General features: G+C 42.7%; 1 protein-coding gene across 1 annotated transcript in view; it reads right to left on the bottom strand.

Annotated features, from left to right (window-relative positions):
* rbpjb (recombination signal binding protein for immunoglobulin kappa J region b) overlaps nt 1-5,127 on the bottom strand; it is a 50,339-nt gene extending 45,212 nt beyond the window's left edge. Inside the window, exon 1 of the mRNA XM_038732199.1 lies at nt 4,925-5,127. Within this exon, the coding sequence (XP_038588127.1) occupies nt 4,925-4,944 (20 nt within the window). The 5' untranslated portion in view covers nt 4,945-5,127. The remainder of the gene's footprint in view (nt 1-4,924) is intronic.
* Nucleotides 5,128-16,200: the final 11,073 nt, after the last annotated feature.

Genomic DNA, 16,200 nt, shown 5'->3' with positions numbered 1-16,200 from the left:
CTACGATGCTATATTGGCCCAGGTTTGTGCACACTTTAGCACGTGGCTGAGGACCAAGGATGAGGAGTGCCAAGCTGGAGGCAATCCAAGCCAAATTACGCAAAAAAGTGCATTTCTATCCCTGTGGGTGTCTCCTGCGGTCGTTCCCCCGAGACAGGCAGATACAAACAGGCTGAACGAGGAAACAAGAGAACGAAGACACAGAGTCAACGGGGGCGTGTGGTTCTTTAAGAGGCCCGTCATCACCCGACCGAACAAGATGAATCTGAACCCTGAATGAAACGACAGCCTTCGGGGGGATATTTCAATCATGTGAGGTAATGGATATGCATGAACTACCAAAACAATAGGCTACTGTAAGCATCAGAATAAATCCCCCTAAAGATGTCTGGCAGTGGCACATTTGCTTTGGTGCTTTGCCTGCGACTTCTGTACAGCTCCCCTCTGGCTTGTACCCCCCACCCCCACCGCCAACACACACCACACACTTTGAAGATTTTCACAGCTCTGGGCGGATATAGAAAAAGCTTTAGAGACTGCAGGATACTGAGGTGACACACAGATCAGGTAGCTTGTATCATCTCCATCGTTAACCTATCTATCAGGGCTGCAGCTAAAGCAGTAGTGTGTGTGTGTGTGTGTGTACGGGTGGACGTGGGGCTGCTGCTTTGAGGGGTGGGGTAACTCGGTATGTCTTTTAACTCTAGCCCAAGCCCTTGCCTCCATAAAAGGTCAGCGCATTGACATCTGCTGCTCTCTCTGAACTTCTCCTTTCATAAAAGGGATGCGGGGAGAGGACCCTGGGGAATGGATGCACGTGCACATGCGTACACACAAAACACACGCAGATCAACTTTTATGTCTAGGTACACTCGCCATCTCGAGCATTACACACGCACACTCACTTGATCACCTTCAACACAGCCGCAGAGCTCAAACTGCACGCTCATGCTAACAAATACATGAACACAAGGTTTGCATCTCAAAGAAAGACTCAGTGGTATCATTACACCAGAGACACACAGAGACGCTTGGCTTTTGGCCTGAAAGACTCCATCTCCTGTATTTTTGTTTTTTTGGCAGAAGGATGGGCGGTGGGGGTGGGAGCTGTTTGGGGGTGGAGGCGGTTGGGGCTTAATGGAATCCCGTCCCCCCAGGGGCACAGCAGTGTTGAAATAAGTGATTCATGCTTTTATCATCGCAGGTGAACAGTGCTGCTCTTTCAGCTATCAGTTCATCTGTTTCTCTGGCACAGAGCAGTAAAGATTATGAAAGCAACACATTCCTTCCCCCCCCATTTGTTTGTTGTTGGGTTTTTTTTTGTGGTGACCGGCTTTCCAATGACGGACGCCAATATTTAGAGAGCAGGGCGGCCGATGGCCGATATGTAATGCCGATATCAAAACAAAGCACTCCTTGCAGAGTACAATCTAATATACAATTGCGATTTTTCTGCCAGGTACAGCAATTACGATTCGATTTGCGATTTTTTTTATTGAAGTTTTGCTAAAGTTCAATATTCACTGCCAGTCTGTTTTTGACAGAAGCCGCGCCAAGCAGCACAGAGCAGATGAACCACGCAGGAAGTCAGACAGAACGGCACAGAGGATCTGGTCAATTTTCAAAATAAAACATCCATTGCAGACTCCCAATCGTACATCAACAATAAACACAGTTAAAACAGACAAAAAATATATACAATTTAACTACATAGCAACTTAACCATATTAGAAACACAAAAATCAAGGACAACTGAACAAAATCAAGTTAACAAAAAAATGCTCTTATGTCTGTGATGGTTCAGCTGGTGCTGTTTGTTGTTGGAAAATGTACACACCCTGTACCTGCTCTGATTGGTGAGCAGGACATGTGTGCATGTGATTAGCGAGCAGATCTGTCACACAAGGATGACACAAGGAAATCATTTGTAACTACATGACTGTTTAAAACGGGTCTATAGTTAACTTACATTTTAATGTCTAAACGATTAGCTAATTTCCTTCTTTCAAATCGCAATTTCGATTTGCCCTAGTGGAAACATTCATGTACTGCTCTAAACCTTAATGTACACATGTGCACAGCGCACAAGTGCTGAAAAATCAATTGGCAGCTATTCTGACAATCGCTTGAGACACAAATCAAGCAAACATGCCAAACATTTGCTGGTACCAGATTCTTACATTTTAATATGTTAATCTGTTTTATCTCATTGTAAAAGCAGTATTTTGGGATTTTTGGACTGTTGGCTGGAAAAAACAAGCAGTCTCAATGTGTCAGATGTGAGAAATTAATCATCAGATTAATCGATAATGAAAATAGGCCAACTCTTAGTTGCAGCCCTAGTGTCATTGCCTTTACATAGCATGTAAAGTGTTGAACATTTATATTCAATGGTTTAAAAGGATATTCTTCATGATAACATTTAAGGCATATAACATAATGAAAGGAAAACCTACGAAAAGATCACTTTAATATCAGCCATGGAAATCGACTGCTACTGACACGAATCCAAGCCAACCGCAGCTACTACTCTTTGCGAAGAAGAAAACTACAAACTCTTCACAGCCACTTTTAAAGCCTACAAAGGAATGAGCGTTTGATACTTAAATATACAGTAGTTTTATTGTGTATCACAGCTGCTTCATAAAGGCAAAGGTTTATTGTGAATTGTCAGATTAATAACTGCCACCTGCAACCGTGCACATCAAGCATCAAACGCCACAGTAAGAATGGTGTTCAGACACACACACACTTGTTCTTCTATCATTTGTAAATAAACAGACTTCCAGACTAATTCAGGCAGAAACACAATATCAATGTGCAACACGGACTAAAGCACTGCCTACAAATAACCTCTACAAATGAATAAACGAACAACTTTAGTGACAGTGAAATCAGTGAAAGCTACAACCTTTAATCCAAAGACAGAAACATACAACCACAGCCTCTCTGTAATACTACAACAGAGTCATAGTACCATGAACAACCCCATGGTTGAGAAGCCCGTCCCTGTGTAAAGCCAGAACCATGGGGCTGTGGTCAGGCTCCATAATGCCTCCAACCGTTACTGTGAACATGGCCTGCCATCAGCTTAAAATACCCCTTATGGCACTTTAATTTTCTTTTAAACCTCTCTTCCTGTCACACACTGACCCCGACTCCCTTGCAGAAAAACCAAACAGACACGAATCTGGAGATATCATCAGGCCAGGTGGCCAGCCACCCAGACCTGACCCGCCTGCCCTCTGGCTTGCATCCCCCCCCCACCACCCCCTCAACTGAAATCAGTTCAGGTCTGCTGGAAAGCCCCACATGAAAATGCACAGAAACCCCCCCCCCCACCCCGATCCACCTCCCCTTCCCCTGCCAACACACAACATGCCCAGCAAATGTCTGTCACCCACTGAGCTGTCTGTGGGGATTACAGCCTCAGAAAGCAGGTTCGTGTCCAGCTAATGTGCAGACAAATAATTTTAATCTGGGTTTACTCTACAGACCAGCCAAAACAGTAAAGGCAATCAGCTCACTTGAACACAGCACTGGGCCCAGGCTGCAGTCTATTAATGTTGAATGATATGGTTTCATTACTGATGAAAACAAGGCTGCACTGCTCTGCTTCACAAGGAAATGTATCTTTGACATTCTCCAGCTATCAATTCAATAGGCAGTTTGAAAATGTTAACAAAGACCACTTTCCCCATTTTAAAGCCTTGGCTGATACACTTATCACAAGATGCATTATCTAGTAGCAATTACTAAACGAGCACTAAGCCTAATGAACTCTTTTTAAATTTGTGAAAATGTAACCATCTCAAAGATAAAAACTTTTGAATTTGACTGGGATGGGGGGAAATGGATTTCAAGACTTGTGTGTTATCTAATATTTAAAGCACATCGGGGAAAATAACTTCCATGTTTTTCAGGGCAGAAAACGTCACTTTTACTATCAGACTTTAAACGACAAACTAACGTTATTGGTAAATCAAATGCTCGGGTTAACTTAAAGACTTAATATACTAAGGATAATTTTTCTGGGTAGATTTCACTGCAATGTGGGTGTTTATCAGTGAGTTTCATCCAAAGATGCCCTCCAACCAGAGCAAGTGTTATACGGGGTTTTTAATTACTAATCCACTTCCACAATTTAGATGCATATCGCCGTGTTTATTAGTGAATACTATTTTCTAGCACTGTCGTCCAACTTAACAGGGAGCTGAAGTCATAAAAGTGCACGCTATTCGCTGTGTGCTGCAGCTTAAATATGCAAGCGAGCACGCCGAGAGAAGCGAAAATTGTCTCACGGCGTCAACAAATGCAGCCAGCATATTTTAAAAACAAAAAAGCATGCCTTTGCTCACAAAGCCGCAACACGTTTCACTCGCTAGCTAACGTAACGTCCACTACCGGACAGCTAACGTTTGCTGTGTTAAAGTCGTAAAGCCAATCCGTAAACGTGCTGCCCGGCTAACACGGGCAGCACGTTTCGGAAACAAATGCAGGACCAGGAATTATACTACAGCTTCCAGTCGGGAGAAAAGAGGCGACATATCAAATTGCTTTTAAACCCATGCCTCACTGGTTGTGTTTAGCTCGCTGGCTAGCCTGCTAACTTAGCTAACTGCTCGCCGTTGTCGGGGGGGGGGACCACCGAGGGTGAAGTATCGCTTAGCTGGGGCTAGCTCACAAAACACTGCAGCAACAGTCAGCTCGGGCAAGTAACGTTAACTGGGCAAAGAAAGGAAAAACACACTCGCACGCACACACACTGAGACAAAGAAAGGACTTGTAGCGACTAAACCCGTGGCCAAAGCACTGCGGTGTGCCCAGGCTCCAGCACACGGACAAATATTAAGCTGTTTCGTGGCAGTAACTTGTATTATCTCCAACTCCGATCCCCACCACCAGCCCCGAATCTCAGACTCACCCTGTCACAACAGGCGCCATCTTCCACAAACTCTCACCAAAACTCCAATACTCGCGATATCCTTTCTCTCCCACAGCCCAACAATCCGCCGAGACAACAGAAGTAGACTGAAGGTGTAGGAACGAGGGAGACTGAGAGAAAGGGGGTGGGTGAGGAAGACAGAGAAAAAAGGGGGAGGCGGCGGGCAGCAGCAACAGAGAGAGAGAGAGAGCGAAAAGGGCAGACGCCACAACAACAGGCGTGGGAAACTTCCAAGATCACGCGAGGTTTGGAAAACTCTCACAATAGGCGAGCACAGAGGGAGCGTCCCCTATCGCGAGATGTGCGTGAAGCGGAGCAGTTGTTTATCTTGTGGCGCTGAAATACTATTCCCACGTGTTTACCGGGGTAATAAATTACAGCACCGATCGGTTTTGGGGAAATAAACGCTAGTGGCGAGGAAACCGTCGGTTTTCCCAGGCTCACACGGATTGTGCAGTACGCGCATCCTGTCTGCTTGTGGCGTCTCTGCAGTGTTCAGCATTGACATCTGTATGCAATTACAGCCAAATATCTTTTTATTTTATTTTATTATACTTCCCAGTAGTACAGACAAGAAGCACCAGAGGTGATGGGATTTGTAAGGACACGCTGTTTTTAAATAAGAGGAGGAATTAGTGGAGGGTTTCTGCAAACCAAATTTACAATTCCCTTGGGTCACATTGCAGTTCCTGTTCAGAATTTGCAAACAATGGTGTGAACACATGTGAATGGCCCATACAGGGCAGATTAGTGCATTGCCATCACATTGGGGAGCCCCATGACCACCCTCCTCAGCCCAAACCTCAGTCGAAGTACAAGGAAGGCTATTATTTAGAATGATCATGCTTGGAAATGTGGCATGGGCTTTATTAGCCTTTCTGTTTGTGACTGCCTCGGTTTCTCCCCCAGCTAGAGTGCATTTCTAAAAGTTTGTGTGTTGTATCCTTCCTGACCACAAAACGGGTCAGGTCATTCTTGTTTATCTGGGAGGGGTCAAAAAGCCATAAACCTTCATGTAGGTCTGTGTTGTTGTCTCCACAGCCGTCATTTAAATACATCTTTTGTTAATCTTACAAGTGAATTGTGGTGGGAGTTTTTCCGACTTCAAAGAAATGTGAAGACTTCTGAGACCACACTGATGGCAAGTCAATGCTCTCTCTCATCTGTTTGGTGTGTGTGTGTGTTTGTGTGTGTGTGTGTGTGTGTGTGTGTGTATGTGTGTGTGATCTCCTTGTAGCTGTTTTGTTTGTAAAAAGTGGCTGTTGGCTGAAAAAAGAGTTGCCTCCATGTTTGAACGGGTGGTGATGGTGCAGTGGATAAGATGCCTGGGTTCAATCCCCCACTGTGACCCATCCACTGTTGTGTCCCTGAGCAAGACCCCTAGTGCGATCTCTGACATGTACAGCAATTGTAAGTCGCTTTATAAAAAAAAGCGGAAGCTAAATGAAATGAATGCAGTCAATATATTAAACCTCAGGTGTATAGCCTTCTTGAAATATGTGGGTGTGACTGGTTAAAGAATTAAACATCTTGGGAAAAACACATATTCAAAATGACAAATTCTTGTTTTAATACTTTACATTTTGTACGGATTAAATTACCTCGAAAGAACATATTAATTAGTGAGCTTTAATGGTGCTGGAAGCTGGATTTTGTCACTTTTGGACGGAACAATGCTAGCTGTTTCCCTCTTGTTTATATTCTTTGTGCTAAGCTAAGCTAACTGGCTGCTGGCTCCACCTTCATATTTACCGCACAGACATGAGAGTGTTATTAATGTTCTCATCTAACTCTCGGTAAGAAAGCCTGGTAGCGTGCTTCACAAAACATGAAACTGTTCATTTAAGTTTCTGAACATGAATCAAGAACAAATAAAGCAATTCAAATGCTTAAATGTTTTTTGCCTACCTATCCAGACACCAGACACTTAACTCTATAAAGTAGCAGATGCAGTCTCCCCCAGTGTACACTGTAGAAATCTACACATTTCAGATTTTTCAGATGCATAATTCATTTTTATGGAGCTTCACTCTACTGCCAGAAAGAAAGAGGGAGGGAAGAAAAGGGGAGAGAAAAGAGTTGCAGGGATGAGGTTTTGCATGAGAGTGTGCCTGGCCCGCAGCCCGCACTATGAAGACACAGAGACGAGAACCTCATCCTGCCCTCAACCATTTTTCCCCCTTCCCTCTCTTTTTTATGGTCGGCGGAGAACCTCCAGTTACACTCAGATTTGAATGGGGAAGCATAAAGTTTCCTCAAATGTTTTACAGCTGAACACAGTAAAAAAAATAATTTAAAAAAAAAGAAGGAGCGACTACACAAGTGCAAGAGTTTTTCAGAGAAAATCAGAGCGAAATAGGGAAGGGGAAGAGGCCCTTTTTTGAGGATATGTTAACTTTTAAATTTAGAGGTGTTCAGGATTTGAACTTTGACCAACAAAACATATAACATGCTTGAGGCTGTCACTGTCATTTTCATGGGTCTTTTATCTGGAAACAGGATTTTTCTCTGTATTTTTGTTATTTTGTTCATTGGCCTGGACTGAAAAGATATTTCTCAATGCTTTTATTTACCTCAATGAGCATGTAGTGATCTTCTGCAACTGTCTCCACCCCCCCACCCCCACCCCAAATGTCTCGTTCTCTCATTAGGAGTAAAACCGATTTATTTTAATTGAGAGTGAGCCAATTCAAGCAATCGTGATTAAGCCATAAGCCTCAGGTCCATAAATCCACTCACTTGACTGCTTAAGCTCGTGGCTCACAAGGAAAGGGAGAATAGAAAGATTGTCGTCCCCATGCGACCCTAACACCAGTAGATCATGTTACCTGTATTATCTCTATATAGATTTGGTCCACACACACTGTCGAATGTATTGTTTGTCATCAAACCCCATAACCTCATAAAGAGGTGTCACAGAATTAGGCAACTTTGTGATTGGTGCGCCACAGATTGATAGTTAAGACTCATAATACCTTTTGAGAGTGCTGAACATAAATTGTAAAATTAACAGGTTTTGTTCTGTTCTGTACAGGCAATTTTCACATCCGTCTTATCCCGCTAAGCTGAAGCACTACCAGCACTTATTATAAATATAAAGCCATAAATGATTTTTATCTGCAGATTTGAGGCGTAAAAAACAGAACTACAGAGAAAGCAAGCCAATTAAGGAAGTGCGGTTCGAGTTTCCTGATTAGCAGCTCTATGACTGAAAGTCATTTGATACAGCCAGAGAGTGGGGAAACTTCCTGAAATGAGCACGCCGTCAAAGTTAGAACCAGAGACAGACGGAGATAGGTGGGTCGAAAGACACTGGGTCAGATGCTAGACTAGACTAGTGAGCAGACAGACAAGCCGATGACATGGACACGAAGGATTGGCTGGGTGCCAGACAGAGACAGGAAATCAGACTTTGGCACCTCATACAACTCAACATATACAACATATACCAGCAGCAAACAAACTCAACTTTTCAGTAGCAATTGGAGCGAGCCACTTGATAAGATGAACATCACAAGATTAAAAGTCACAAGTGAATCAAGTCTGGTTCGTGTGAGTCTGGGTTCACAGCCAGGGGAAGGGTGTCCCTGTCTGTCCGTTATGTCCATCTGTCTGGCGGTCCAGCCACACGGGAAAACCTTCGGGTGGACGAGGGCAGACAGCTTGACAAATGGAGAGAACGATCTGTCCGAAAGGGGTGCGCCTTTACTCCCCTTTTGCCCTCTGTTCAAAGGCTCCAACTTTAATCACATGACTGTCATTACAATTAGGTCTCAAAGACAACACAGAGCTTAACAGAAAGAAGTGACAGTGTGACAAATTTGCAGACTGCCAAGGGAACTAAAGCGCCTGTTTTGCAAGCCTGCTCTTTTGAAAGAGAGGCGAATCGGAGGCATGAGGAAAGAGACATTTCCCCTTTCCCGGACCTGTACGGTTCACAGTGAGTTCAAGCTGCCAAACATATTTGGGGTGAGAACTGCACAGGCACGCTATTTGGCAGGTCTGACATAGCCTGTATATGACATTGGAAAATAAGCAATATGATATGATTGACTTATACCATAGTGGCTTTGTAAAGTCTACCTTTAGAAACAGAATCTGACAGTTTGTGGCTTTAATGAAAGCCTTTACAATGTCTGGTAACTGATAACACCCCCAATTTATAATCAAGAGCAATCAATCCATATTGTGCATATTTTACAGCCTTTCATACTGTGGTAATAGTGCTAGATTATGGGCTTTCACACGCATGACACATTCACAAGGGCCCATAAATCCATTAGTGTGATGGTTATCAGCAGAAACAGCAAGCACAGATAATGGCAAAATCCAGCATGTCCTCGGTTACCCCTAGGAGATATGTCAGCTCTGCAGCCATAGCACTTTTCAGATCATCCTGCTGAGGATTGTGCACGGCAGATTTCATTCTCGTTTTCACTAGAGGGAAGCCTTTTCATAAAAAGTTATATGAGTGCCGGTCTGGGCTGACTCGACTCTGTTTCATGTCACCATCTTTTTAAATCAGCGTTTGCCTCAGGGAATTGAACTTTGATTAAAAAAGCAGAGTTGATCACGAGTTCTGAAAATATGTTGAATGCATTATGGTATGAAAAGTATAAAAGCAGCTCGTTGCCTTTATTTATGCTTGCAAGCTGTCCCTTGAAAAACACGGGACACTGTAAGTATAGGGGATTTTTGGGAATTGAAGGATTTTAGTGGGCTGAAGTGAAGTGAAATCAACCATTTGCGTGCCTCCACCCATATATTTAGACTTGCTGTATATGAAACACATTGTATAATGACATTTTCAATAATATCTATGGAGTTCTAAGGAAGCCCTGAAAGTACATAATACAGGTTTTTAAGTGTCCCTTTAAATTCTAGTACTCCTTTCATGAACACTTGTTTTTTGTCCATGGTCACATATTGCAAGACATTACTGTAAGTCACTATACTTTATATGCCAACTTAAATAAAAAATTCAGTGTATTTTACCTCTGTGCACACCCGTGAGGTATTCCTTCGGTAAAAGATGTGGATACTAACAAAGTTGTTCCAATCTTAAGGAATAGTTTAACTTTCTGGGATAGATTGGCAATTACTTCTCTGGGAGTGAGAAGAGAAGATCGACCTCATGTCTGAGTGTCAACAGTTTGATATTTTGAGACATTCGTTACATGAGAAGGTCGATACCATGCATGTGTTTGTGTGCTACATATGAAGCTACAGCTAGCAGCTGGTTAGCCTGGCTCTGTCCAAAGGTAGAATAACCCTCCTACCAGCACTTCTAAATCTCACAAATTAATAACTAAGTTAGGAGACTAGCTAACTGTTTCAACATGTCCTGTCTTTATGCTATGCTAGGCTTGGCTAACCCCTAGCAGCCAGTCCAATGTCAATAAAAACACCTGCTAACAACTAAAGCTAATAAAATATCACATTGTATCTCATTTGTTTAATCCATACACAAACAGAAGTGTATAAACAACATTTGTGGTTTTAGTGGGAGTTACGTGGTGTAACTATTTCTTGGTAAGCAATAGTTGGCTACAGGGATTGTGCGCATCTTCTCAGTCTTGTTGTCACAGCGAAGTTGCCAGGTTTGCGACCACTGTGCATCTACAGAGATCTATACTGAAACCTTTCCTCCTCGACTATATCTGGTAACCTGTGCTAGAGAAGCTGCACAGCTGTTGATTGTCAAGAAATACTTACAGCATATGACTACAAAACCACAAACTGTTTGTGTACCGATTACACCAAGAGATTAAATGTATCCATCTGTGAGCTCTCTGCTTTTTATATGACTGCGTATGTTTTAAACAGACAGAACCAGGCTAGTTGATTTCCCCCTGCTTCCAGGCTTTATGCTAAGCTAGGCAAACCATGCTCTGTCTCTAGCTCTGTACTTAACACACAGGCACAATACTTCGATCTTACTCTGGAAAGTAAGCAAGCTGGAGTTCAGTTACTTTATTAGGAATTAGGAGCCAAACAGAGAAGCCAGATAGGCTTCTTGAAAGGTTGGTGGTTCCAGTTCTCAGTCCAGATTGGGAGAATGTCAAGGAAAGCAAATGTGTAATGCTCTCCAATTCTCTCACAACTACCACTGAGACTCGTTTACTGAGCATAAATCCCTGTTACTCAAATGTAGCTGTTAAGTAAAGAGAAGACAGACACAGGAAGTCAAAACATGACTGTTCTTTTTTTCTGGCAAGGTGTTGTAATACATGTACACTCATTCAACCCTCCCTGGATGATTCAGCATTTAAAGAGTAATGATTTTGCATGTCAGAGCTGTTGCAAGCAGTTATTAGAATCATCTTAAAAACACAGCAAGGGCAATCATGAAACATTCAAAGAGGAAAGCCAAGTTGATTTGCATTTGCAGTTTTCACTCCATCAGTGCTTTCTTTGGTGGCTCAGCTGTGATGCATCCAGTCACTTCCACTTGTGGAGTGCTTCGCTGGATGCACGTTACTGTGAGTGACAACTATGTTCCACTTCGGAAAATCTTAGTCGACGCATGCAGCCCCAAACAAAGTCCCCCCTCGACCCCTTTTGTACATGCATGAATCCAAAGCCTGATTTATGGAAGCTATAAGGTACATAGGCTGCAAGAGTCCTCTAACCGCAACACAAGTTATTTTGTTTGTTGTCAGGATGCGGTTGAAACATCATCTCCAGAGCCCAAAGATTCGGTATCGCGGTTGGCTATAGGCAGGGGGCCAGTGTTTTCAGAGAGGCTTTGTTGCTGAAAAAAAAAGGAGTGAAAACTCCTCCAAAATTCAAACCCTTGAGAGACTAATCAGGAACAGGGTCAAAGTGTCATAACAAGGGAGCCTTCCAACAAAAGTAAAGCTCTCCACTTTGCGAAAACCCTCCTGGGATATTCACATCCAGTAAAGTAAGAGCATAACTCGTTTAGCTTGGCCTGCCGCCCTTGTCAGTTAAGACTTCTAAAGCCAAAGCTTGGTGAGGGCTCATAGCAGAAGCAGCCTTATAATGTTACAACACAGAGAGTTAATGTTTTTTTAACAAGAGCGAGTGACAGGCTGTATTATATCATGACAAAAAGATTGATGGACAGTTATTAGTGGGTACAAAGCACTTTGGTCAGCTCAACCCATACCCAAAGAAATAGGACATCAACAATGAATTGCTTCAGCGAAATGAAAAACAATAATTGTTCCCGCGATTATTAAACTAATATTCGTGTAAGTTTGCTCTCATTTTTCCTGTGCCTCATGCACTCGTGAACTTGTAAAACATGATATATTGTATATTTATATTACTTTTATAAAATTATGGGCTGCTGTTGCAATTGTTTAGGAGATAGTGTTTAGATAGACAGCTTCACTTTGTTCACCACAGCATATTTCGCTGGTGCGAGGTTTGGAGGGAACAAGCCTCAGCCAAGTGAACCTCTAAAACCTTGACCTTTGCCTCTTTAACGCCCACACACTCTGTCTCTCCTCATGCACAACACACACACACACACACACACACACACATATATATCTAACAAACATTTTGCAGCGCCTGCCTCGTCCTCAAAAATAAGACACACGAAGGGGAAGAGGTGATACAGTGCAAGATACACACACATAAACGCCCACACAGTGCATTCTCTCATACACACACTCTCTGGCCAAGTGACTGCACCGCTGAGGCCATGACCCTCTGCACCCTCCTCCTCCTCCTCCATCTCCCAGGCTGTCTGTCTGGAGGCCGACAGAGGCTAAGGAGGCCGGAGTTGGAGGGGGGCAGGAAGGGGACTGAACATAACCCTGACCTTCGGTCCCATTCTTGGCAGCCACCCTGCCGCTCCAGGAGAGAAAGAGGGAGAGAGGGAGGCCCTGCAAATATTTGTGATGGATCCACACCCACAGATTAGATAGCGGACATTCACACTTTTTAGCAGGGCTAGTGGCATGGCTCAATGGATACCAGTGTTATGGATGGATTGCTTTGAAATGTGGGGCAGATGTTCATGTTCCCCTCAGCTGTACTTTGTTTTAGTGCTTATTAGCAAAAGTTATCAAAGTTAAGATGGTGAACATAGTAAACATTACACCTGACAAGCATCATGTTAGCATTGGCATTGTGAACATTGTCAGCATTGAGACTTAGCTAAGCTTCCCCGAGCTTCTGTTATTTACTTATTTACCTCTTTTTATTTATTTTTGGGACTATTTTGCTTATTGACAAGGTTTTCTTTGGCATCCACATCTCTTCTTTTTAAACTGAAGATATTTACTTATGTATATGACTGTATGAGCTAAAATATTTGCTACCTCCTACTATACCATGTTGGGCATGAAGGTTCACAGGGAAAACAGTAGTTTTTAGTCAATATCTTATATATCGTTATATTATATGTATCATGTATATATATCAGTGGTTCTCAAAGTGGGGTTCACTATTAAAGGTGAATAAATTATTTTCACCATTTCCATCTATAAGAAACAAAATGACAGAATGGGTGTCTGTGGTCTAATTTGTGTCACACACACACACTACTTTAGTTTACTTGGTAAGTTTCGCTCAATTCCTGGATGCCTATGGGATCATGATTATATTATTTGATCCTACACTCAACATTTGAGCCAACATAGCCTAACACTGCTGTTTGACATAACTTCTGTCTACACCAAATAGTTTTAAAAAAGGTCTGTCCTAAGGCATTTATTAGTTTCTGACTCTGATGAGGGGAAAACAGTTCCCAACAACTACTGTAGCTCTGAATTCTCACACATGTAGGCCATTCTATGTGATCTCCTTTGAATAACTAATGTAATAAGTAATGTAATATTGTTTCTCTTCCATTCACTGAGCCGCCTCTGAAACTGTTTGGAGTCCCCCTAGGGAGGCCCGCTTCACACTTTGAAAACCCCTGGTGCATTATATTTGTTGATGTGTTTTCTGTGTGTGATAGAAATTCATGACCAGTTGTTATCACATGGACATATTTAGGTCATGTGATAAATGACAGCTGAACAAACACCGTTTTGTCACATAATAAAAAAAATGAGTGAGATAAAAACAAGAAGGCAAAAGAGGAAGTGGTTAAAGGCCCTGTCCTAACAAATGGAGATAAAATTAAAATCAGTTTTGGTTTACATGTCAAAAGTGGTGTTTTGTGCTCATTTTATTAAAGTTTGCAGTCCAAAATGATGAAATTCATAGATTTTGACGAAACTTTTTGCAAGCCTGTGCTAAGTCAGTTTTCTGTGGAAGACCAAAACTGCTGAAAAAAAGATGTGATTTCAGATTTATCTGCATTTAAGCGGCTTTGCTGAATGATTGGGCTGAGCCAGCAACTCTGTACATGAGCGAGTGAGGCCGGATATGAGAACAAGTGAGCAAGTGAACAGTAGTAGTAGTGTGAACAGACGGGTGAGGAAATGGGGTGCAGGCATTCAGCGGGGGAGCTTTAGAAATGCAGGTGCCTTGATTGTCCTCCAATAAAGCCTCGGCGAGTGGGCAAACCTGTGAATGAGTGTCTGTTAAAAAGAGGGATGAATGAGGCGTGCGTGAATAAATGAATGAGTGAATGAGTGAGTGAAGGAGCAAACGAGTGGCTGGAAGAGTAAGCACTCTGTGGGGAAGCTGGAGGAGATTGTGCATGTAGTGGGGGATCAGGGGGGAGTAGGAAGAGACAAGTGATGTGATGTATGGGAGGTAGAAAAAAGGCCCTGAAGAAGAGGAGGAGGGGGGACAAGAAAAAAAAAAGGAAAGGAGAGAGAAATGGCATAAGAGGGATAGAAAAGAGGTGGCTGAGACAGAGAGATAGGGGGAGGGAGGCGGGTGCAAAAATCAGGATAGAAGTGGGAAGCAGACTGGGGGGGTTCAGCAGACCTGTCTCAGACAATGTGACATGGCACACGCTATTAATTCTGGCTCAGCAGAGAGACCCTGCCTCGCCATCTGCTCAGGGTCAGGGGCGTTCGAAGGGGTCGGCGTCACATCCACCCCCCTCCCACCAACCCACCCAACTAAACACACACACACATACATACAGTGACACAGAATCCCCCCTCCCATTTTGTCCTCGCCTGGCAGACACCCGGCCAGGCCCGCGTGCATTTCCATAAAACAATTGCAAGCCAACCTGCTCCCGTGTCGGGTGGGTGGGGTTAAGAGGGGAGTGGAACGCTGGCTAGCCTCCCCTAACAATGGCCTGTCAGATGAAAAGGCCCTTGGTGAACTTGATATACATTACAAAAGAGCCACACCACGGTAGGCCCTGGGCCCAGCCTCGGCGACCTGCGGTTGAATTTGAGCTTGGCGTTCATTCGTTTGTTTGCAGTTTGCATCCACCCGAACTCCACCTCCTTTCTCTTAACCCTCCCCAAAATTACATATACACACACACACACACACACACACACATGCACGCGTGGCAGGCAGGTGTTATGTAGAGGTGGTGGTGTTCATTTCCAAATGCAGTAAAAATAAAACAATAAAAGCTTAGAACACAGCCATATCAGTTTTGATAATCTCCATCAAGTAATCAGTCATTTAAAAAATATTAAATGCAAAATATTCACAAGTTGCAGTCTCTAAATCCGAGCTTTTTGCTGAGTTTCTCTATTTTATATTATTGTAAATGTAATGTATTTGGGCTGTGGACGGTTGGTCCCACAAAAAAAAAGCAATTTAACGAAATAAACCATTAATTAGTTATTTTAAAAATGATAAAACAAGGTGTTTCCAGGGGTAGAAAAAGTATTCAAATATTTAACTTAAGTAAAAGTAACAATACCACAATGTAAAAATTATTCAAAATTTGACTTAAAAGTATAGAAGTTTTAGAAAAAAGAACCTTTTATACAGAATGGCTCTGCGTTATATTATTATATATCTTCTATTAGTGGATTATTATTACTGATGCATTAACATCGAGCTGGAGCTTAAAAGTGGACATACTTTATATACTATTGGGAAATTTAATCTATCAGAGTGCAAACTATTTTATACACTGTTTATATGTTTTGTATAAAAAACAATACCTTTGAATGGCGGTTGAATACACGTATAAAGCCTACATGCATAATCATTTCTAATTAATGGCATGATAAACAACAATTTATTGTATTAGCGTCGTAGAACAATGCAGTTACAGGAAGACTGTTTCTACTTGCTGACAGAGAAGCTCCTGTGCTGTAAGGAAGCCATTGCGTGTGAGAGCTGGTAAAGCTACAAGATTTTGAGGCCCTAATTCTGTCGGTGCTTAAATTTGGGATTAGCAC

This window comes from Micropterus salmoides, unplaced genomic scaffold, assembly GCF_014851395.1.
Source record: "Micropterus salmoides isolate LMB-PRFRI ecotype aquatic unplaced genomic scaffold, ASM1485139v1 Ms_hic_scaffold_2, whole genome shotgun sequence".
Lineage (NCBI taxonomy): Eukaryota > Metazoa > Chordata > Actinopteri > Centrarchiformes > Centrarchidae > Micropterus > Micropterus salmoides.
The sequence above is the reverse complement of the archived record's forward strand: the minus strand, read 5'-3'. Positions and strand labels throughout refer to the sequence as shown.